The 8,757-nt window shown below is 36.1% G+C and overlaps 1 protein-coding gene across 1 annotated transcript; it reads left to right on the top strand.

The window, feature by feature from the left end:
• Positions 1 to 994: 994 nt before the first annotated feature.
• On the top strand, positions 995 to 1,939 carry LOC116169195. Its single transcript, XM_031485225.1, has one exon. It carries the CDS (start codon positions 995 to 997, stop codon positions 1,937 to 1,939), a length of 945 nt encoding a protein of 314 aa, XP_031341085.1.
• The last annotated feature ends 6,818 nt before the right edge of the window (positions 1,940 to 8,757 follow it).

Below are 8,757 nucleotides of genomic sequence, written 5' to 3'. Positions count from 1 at the left end.
TCGAGATTTACGAAACGTTAAACCGCGTGAGTTCGCAACGGAAGGTAAAAGGCGCTCGAAGTTGACTACTTCTCGAAGACGCGCGCGCGCGCCTCGCAAAAGGTCGTTAATTTCGCCCCTAGGACAAAAAACAAAATTGCCCAACGCAGGAGTTGTGCGCGTTTACAACATCTTTCCGACGACACCAATTTGAAAAGAATCGGACCAAAACTGTAGTAGAAGATAGGAAAAAAGTGAAAAACCTTCACGTTAGTATACTACGCTCGAGGATGACGCCCAGATGTCGCCAACCCCACATCATGTAGCCATGTCCCTAAGGTTGACAAATTTCACGGCCTTGTAGATACATGTACACCCGTTGCCTTTCTACAAGAGTTCTTCTACGCGCCCACATTTGCAGCCAGCCAGCCAAAGTGAGATTAAAAGCTACTTTTGAGCGCATTTTTGCAAATTTATTTGTAAAAAGTAGCTTTTAATCTCACTTTGGCTGGCTGGCTGGCTGGCTGGCAGGCGGGCGTGTTGACCTGGGGCGGTATGTAGTTCATAACGCACTTGATACCTTAATAACTATTAATAAACATCAATGAGTTTTAAAATTGCGAAAAATTGTCAAAGATATAAAACCGTTAATTTGACATAAATACATGCATACTACGATACCTCGTAAACGGAATGTCCTTGTAGCGAATGTTTCTCATACAATAATAAGGCCGAAACACCCTACCTACATTGGCTATCGAATAGAAGATTAACTGCCGCCGCAATGCCAACTGCTATCTGTGGTGTTTGTCGGGTGGATCTTAATCGTACAGATAAAGTTATTCTTTGTTCTAGTTGGTGCCAAACTTACTTTCACACGAAGTGCGTTAAAGTCAGTGACGATGAAGTTAAATTTATTAACTCAAAAAAGAACTTTAATTGGTTCTGTGACCTCTGCGCTATCCACGAATCACACAGCCTCAGGAATATGTTGACTAACATTAACAAAGTAACGATGAACTGGGATAGAGTTATGGAAAGTCAGCACGAGAAACTGATGAACCACGAGAAGTTATTAAAAGATACTTTAGACCAGGTAAATACCCAAAATGTCAGCATCAGCAAGGATCTAGCGCAAGTTCTCCAAACTCAATCTGAAGTGAAGCTTACGTATGCGGACAAGTTGAAACAGAAAACCTACGACCCAGTTATCATCGTTAAGCCCAAGGACGCGAACCAACCGTCCAAGCAAACCTTCACCACCCTCAAAGAAAATATCGATCCAATTACCCGAGAAGTTACCGGAATGAAAACTCTACGTAGAGGAACCATTGTTGTTGAATGTAAAAATAAAGAAGCTGCAGCCAAACTTAAGGAGGAAGCCGAAAGGAAACTGGGATCCGACTACATTCTTTCCTTACCAAAACAGAAGATGCCGAAGATTAAAATCGTAGGCCTCAATGACAAGATCGGGAGTACCGAAATGAAGGAAATGATTCTCGCGCAGAATCAATTCCTCGACGAAGCCGCGTACATAAACGTCGTACACATAACGGAAGATAAAAGAAATCCTAACAGGTATTTGGCTTACGCTGAGGTTGACGGTAATAGTTACCGGAAAATTCTAAGTGAACAAAAGCTTAACATAGGATGGGACCGTTGCAGAATTTATGATGCTGTGACAACTAGAAGATGCTACAAATGCAATGGGTTCGGACATAAGGCAACTGACTGTAGCAAAACTACTACCTGCCCCAAATGTGCGGGAGACCATGACCTAGCGAGCTGTAAAGCTTCGGACGCGGAAATTAAATGCAGTAACTGTGCCAACGCCGTTGAGAAACTAAAAATGAAACTGGATGTACAGCACCCGGCCTGGAGTGTTGATTGCCCAGTCTACAAAAAACGACTCGATCAAGAAAGAAGCAGAATTGATTTTTTAGGCCATCCCCAACACTAATCAACCAAGGAAATAGGTACGGATCAACGCTCTCAATCTATTATCAGAACGTAAGTGGAATGCGAACGAAAGCGCAATCTTTCAAAAATAAATTGGCAATTACAAATTACGACATTATTCTACTGACTGAGACCTGGTTAACGGAAAATTTTCATGACGCTGAGTATTTAAACAATCAATATGCGGTCTTTCGCAATGACCGTAATTACGAAGAAATGAAGTGCACCATGGGAGGCGGAGTTTTAATCGCAGTCAAGACCGATTTGAATGCTGAAAAATTGGAATTTCAAAGTGATCTAAATGAAATATGGGTCAAACTTAAAATTAATAATACTTCATACATTATTGGTGTTGTCTACTTTCAACCGAAATCTGGTATTGATAAGTACGTGAGTTTTACCAAAAGTTTAGAAACAATTGAAAACATGTTGCATTCATCGGAAGTGTTAATAGCAGGCGATTTTAACCTACCACAAATTGTTGACGCCACGTATAATTTCGAAAACGCGAGTGCTAAATGCAAAGTAATTAAAAATATAGCTTCGATGTACAACTTAAAACTCATTAATACGGTTAAACTTAAAAACTGCAATAATAGAACCCTTGACCTAATTTTAACTAACTTAAACGCGGAAATTAAATCTGCTGTCGACTCACTGGATAAAATTAATCCACTTCATCCTGCACTAGAAATAGTCTACAAAGTCCATAGACCAGCTAAGCGAATTACCAAATTAACCAACTTCAATTTCAAAAAAGCAGATTTTCTTCAAATGTACGGCCTTTTTCGCGATATTAATTGGAAGGAGTCTCTTATCCTGAAGAATTTCAAATCGGTAGATGATGCAGTAACTAGCTTTAATCAAACGGTAATGAACATTTTCGATGAATGTGTCCCCAAAGTTACAATTAGGAGTGCCAATAAGTATCCTAGCTGGTTTAATATAGACATTATTAAGAAAATCAAACAGAAAAATAAGTTTCGGTTACAGGGCCAATCGGAAGACTTCATTGAAGCCAGAAAAGAACTCAAAAGAATGATCCACATTGCTCATAAGAGGTACATTAATCAAATTGAAATGGATCTGCGGAAGAATTCCAATAAATTCTGGAACTACATCAAGTCGTTGAGGAAGAACTACCTGGAGTTTTTGAGTACAAAGACACCTCGTTAACGGACGCCAGAAGCATTGCGGACGCCTTTGCATCCTTCTTCGAGTCAGTCTACACTATGGAGAGGAACGATGACCCGGAAGATGACGTGGAATCCAAATTGCACTTGACTCAGTTACATGAATCCGAGATACTGGAAGCAATTAAAAAATTGAAACCGAGGTCGGCTATGGGCGAAGATGGAATCCCACCCTACATCGTGAAAGGATGTGCATCTTTATTGGTAATCCCCTTACTACATCTATTTAATTTAGCTTTGCAAACATGTACATTCCCTGAAGCTTGGAAATGCACCAGAATAACACCAATTCACAAAAGTGGAAGCCGAAAATTAGTTGAGAATTATCGCCCAATTGCAATTATACCAGCAATAGCGAAAATTTTCGAAAGAGTGATCTATACTAGACTTTATTCCCATCTCAGCAGTATAATTGCAGATCAACAGCACGGTTTCACGCGGAACAGATCAACGATTACAAATTTAATGCAGTTTACGCATTTCTCAGCAGCAGCCTTGGATGAGAGAGCCCAGGTAGACTGTGTTTATACAGATTTTGCGAAGGCATTTGACACAGTATCCCATCAAGTCTTGCTCCGTAAACTTGTTTTAAATTGCGTAAGTAATCCGACCGTCAAATTCCTGAAATCATATTTATCTCTCCGTAAAACAAGAGTGAAATTCAATGGTGTGAATTCAGCCGAATTTTATCCCTCATCAGGCGTTCCCCAGGGAACACTTCTTGGTCCTTTTCTGTTTCTCTTATACATAAATGATTTACCGCGAGTGATAAAAAACTCGAAAGCACTACTATTTGCGGACGACCTAAAACTTTTTAATAAAGTCCAATCCCCAAGTGACTGTTTAAATATTCAAGAGGACATTAACTCAGTAATTAAGTGGTGTATCAAAAATAAACTAAAACTAAATATCAATAAGTGTAAAGTCCTTACTTTTACTAGATCGAAAAATCCCTTACTTTTTGACTATAAGATGAATGGAAAGGTCTTACTACGAGTCACCTCCGTTAAGGACCTGGGCGTGTTTTTCAATACCAACCTTAACTTCAACTTACACATTGAATACCTAACAAATGAGTGTTACAAACTTCTTGGTTTCGTTATCAGAAATACACTCAATTTCACGAATATACAGACAATGCTAACCTTATATAATGCGTTTATTAGATCCAAGCTTGAGTATGCTGCATGTATCTGGTCTCCTCAAACTCTCAAATACTCAGACATGATCGAAAAAGTGCAGAAAAAGTTCATCCGAGTAATGTTTTTTAGGTCAACCCAAAATTATCCACATTTGATCTCTTACGGTACCCAGCTTAATTACTTAAATAGTACTTTCGGCTTAGATATAACGAGGTTAGAAACCCGACGGTACATTGCCTCCACAATTTTTGTCTTCAAAATTTTACACAATTTGTTATACTCTTCCGAATTACTTCAAGAAATTAAGCTTAAGGTACCATTTGTTAAGCTAAGGCAAAATAATACTATTTTTGCAGTTAACAACACAACTTCCCCACTTATTAAGATCTTGATCACTTTAAATAAGTTGTCCTCAGTTAATGATATCGACTTTTTTCACGATCCCCTAAATTCAATAATAAATAAAATTAGATCTTAAGTCCTAATATTTGTTCAGAGCCCCAGTGCCATGTAATTGGAATTTTTATTCTGTATGGTTTCTGGTTAAATAAATAAATAAATAAATAAATAAATAAATAAATAAATAAATAAATAAATAAATAAATAATAAATAAATAAATAAATAAATAAATAAATAAAATAATTAAAAGAATAAAAGAAAAATGTACACCGGAAGGAAGTAGCTTTCCTGTTGCATATCCTGTCTGATTTTCCGATCATTCGTACAGATTTAAATATCAACTAAAAAAAGGTATACAATTGTAATGAAAAAAGTAAAAAAAAGCTCACAAACCAGTAAATTTTACATCACTACCGGGCGGAAATTTCATTTCCCCTCACTGATCCTTGATCTAGTTTCCACGACCAAAGGTACAGATTTGATATTGTTCAATTTGCAATTTAAAAGAAAAAAGAGTTGGAATTGTATGGAAACAAAACAGAAGAAGATAACAAATAAGCCACAGCACATGGAAATTCCCAGCAGAGCACTTCCTAGCTCAAACCAAAGATTACTAAAAAAAAATAAGTTTTTACACAGTCTATACCCTTAGCCTAATGTACACTGCCAAAATTTGAACAAAATCCACCCGAGCCGCTTTCTCGGAAAATTTCCAACGTACGTACATACATACAGACGTACAGAAGTTGTTTAAAATGATTTAAAACGGCGATCACAGTCAGTGGCCACCTAGCCCTTTACATAGTAGGTTTAAAATAGAGATCCATGATAATATTAAAATACTTCACGAGATTTTGGTCTTGCTCGAAACTGTATAAGTATTGTAAACTATGTTAATGTTGGGAAATCTTATTGTAGAACAATTGGCGAGATTTTAACGGAACTTGTTTAAAACAGTATTCGGTATAATGGGGTTCTGCCCCATATTTTCAAAACTATCCGAACCATTTCAAAGATACATCGAAAGCTTTTATTGATAGGAGCGGTTCCAGAAGGAAAATCAGATTGCTAAATTGATTAAGGTGGGGTTTAGGGAACCAAATGGCTGAAACAACATGCCAATCCAGGGATCTTCAAAACTAAGTCGGTTTCTAAAGTAAAAGACGAAACAACTTGTATCGCAAATAGGGAGCAATTAAACTTTCTACTTAAGCAGAGAAAAATTGTAGGTTTTCTTTCCACTAAATATTTTCTACCAGGTTATGATTTAAATAATTACAAAGAGAGGCTATACTACATTATACAATATAAACCTCCATTTCAAGCTTACTCCGCCTGATGCTGTTCGTGTCTATTTAATGTTTAATTTTAATGATTATTACCAATGCCTCCCAAGAACATCACATATAAGAAAACACTCGACAGTTCTTGTTTTACTTTTAATTTTTTGGAATGCACTAAATAGATACTTTAAATGCCATATGAAATTCGAAAGCAATGACTCACACAGAAATGCATAGGGGTTACCAGACTAACTTCCTCGCCTTATGAAAGAATTGACCATAAACATTCTTTTACGATTTATCAGCTTAAACACATTAAGTAGTGACCTGAACTGCTTTTGAACTGATACGTCTGTTTTTGGGATGAGTCACGAAAGTGCAAGCAACCTATAATCTTCGAATATTTGTCGGTGTTCTGGACCACAAACGTCTTCCTTTGTTGGAATTTTATGACTAAATTTATGCGAAGAGTGCTGTTACATTGCAAATTACGTATTTATTTCACCTCGTAAAAAATGGCAATAATATTGTGCTTTACAGAAACTTTTAAAACTTTTTAGCATCGAAGTCTTCGTCTACATAACTAGGAAAATTTGAGATTTTTAAGCATAATCGTTATGCTGATGTATTTTTGTAGGGTTCTTGCGGGAACTAATCTGTATAAATGACGGTATTCAATGCATAATTATGATTGTAAGGGATTTCAACAAAACCCGCTTCTAACTATATGAAAACCAAGTTTTATTGCCAGCGCTTTAAAATAGATAATAGATCCATGAGCGAATTTTCAAATTCATCAAATTTGGTGTTTTAGACTCTAATGCAGTTAATTTCTGCATTTTGAAAAGGCAATGTGCAAAGTTTTAAAATAAATCAAATTCTAATGTGTAGTAAATTGCCTATAGGCGGCGATTAAGGAAATGTTTGTTTCCTAATTTTACGGAAGATTTTACTGTTAAGCTCAGAGCAACATAAATTTTGGTCTTGGTTATCATTAACAAATGTAGCTAACTAAATTAGTTTTAGCAGGAGGCACATCCGCCAATGCAGCTGCTAAGATTAGGTTGCTCACTCATGAAGGGTAGGTGTAGGATAAAAATAAAGTCGAAATGCATTATTATTAAATAATCTCTAATACAATATTAAACAAACCTACTTTAGTTTATGTACATTCCTTTGGATTTTAGCCGTTTTATATTGAAATACATCAATATTACTTAAAGTAATGTTACCTAACTTACCTATAAGCAAATTAAAATCTGCTAAACAATTAATAAATAAAATTGATTTTACATACATTGCACACTTATAAGACTATAAAACTTAAACGGTAATTAGTTCACGAAGTCATAATTTAGCTACATCACAATATAATAGGTATTATAAATTTTTAGGAACGTATCAGAATTTTTTTATACCTGTCGGTGAATCGACTACAAAGAGTAATAAGTTAATAAAGTTAAAAAATCATTGACTAATTAAATTGGCAACCTCATCTCGCTTATTGATTTTAATTGGGTTTATTGTAGAATATGCAGTATAATTCAAGAAAATTATATTTCATTGTGCCTGTTATCTTCAATTACCGTGGCGTGATTAAGATTCTCCTCGCTCGCATTATTGTTGTTACTCTCATTAGCGACCTTTGTCCAAACCCAATCGCCTTCCAGCGGTGTGCAATTTTCAAAATCGAAATTCCACTTCTCGCGAGCGACCGCCATCGCGCATTTCAGCGGTCGGTTGCACATGATTTCGACTTGATGATGGTTTACTTCGTCCTGAAAAAGTCTTCGTCGAACGCGCGTTCTGTTTCTATTCTCGTGTGATCCATTATTAGCCATCGAATTCCCCTAGAGGCGGTGTTGGGTTTCTGTAAATAAAATGTAACTTTATTTTTAGATCAGTTATAGGGTAGGTATAATTTAAAAATAGTCTTGTATATTCACCAAAGGCATAAAAACTTGTATAGAGAAAACTAAATAGGATATGTCAGATTTGACATAAATCGTTATGTTATTATGGACATTATTATTGCAAGAAAGGTGCCATTGAAATTCTGATTGAGATTAATAGAACATTATTAATAGAAATGCCAATAAAGCGCTTAGAATTCCTATAGTATAAAAGAGATCCTTAACTATTTTTATCGTTAATGTAAGCGCAACTAAAAAACACTGAATCTTAAAGCATAGGTACTTCCTTTGTTCCAAATTGTAACACTTAGTTAGTTTTTCGACTTGCACTTTGGAAATACTTAGGTAACAATATCTTCAGTAGTTCATTTTGCTGTAATATAACAGACAACCCGCTTCAAAATCCAAAGTTTTATTGAGAACAACTTTTCGGAATAAGAGACGCGAAATTTTTCAATGATACACGTCCAAGGGTACAAGCAATCGGTTTTGTCCACGTTAATATTAACACTGTACAATTCAACTTGCTGTGGCCAAAACCGTCAATAAATGCCGGAAAATGGTCGATAAAACATTAAATGCGAGTGGAGTGAATGAATGTTGGTTTGTACTTTTAGTTCCACCAAGTTAGTCTTCCCTCCCAATTAAAACAATGTGTAATGAAAATTTTTTAATAGTGCTAGTTGTGTGTTAAATTGCGCTGATTCAATTTTAATTTGTGCTACCCTATAAAATCAGTTTTCCTTGAATTGAAACGCAGGGACCAATTTGACTTACAGCCCTCCGGTATTTTTTAAGGTATAGTACACGCTAGTTCCCGTACCCAAAGTTCGGGGGCCAACTCGACTCCCAGCCTCCACGTTTTTTTACAAATATGGAGTAAGCAAA

This window comes from Photinus pyralis, unplaced genomic scaffold (assembly GCF_008802855.1).
Source record: "Photinus pyralis isolate 1611_PpyrPB1 unplaced genomic scaffold, Ppyr1.3 Ppyr1.4_LG4, whole genome shotgun sequence".
Classification (NCBI taxonomy): domain Eukaryota; kingdom Metazoa; phylum Arthropoda; class Insecta; order Coleoptera; family Lampyridae; genus Photinus; species Photinus pyralis.
This window is presented reverse-complemented; position numbering and strand designations above follow the sequence as displayed.

Excerpts from the sequence above, each read along its gene's own strand:
- LOC116169195 (XM_031485225.1), top strand. The coding sequence starts at position 995 with ATGAACTGGGATAGAGTTATGGAAAGTCAGCACGAGAAACTGATGAAC.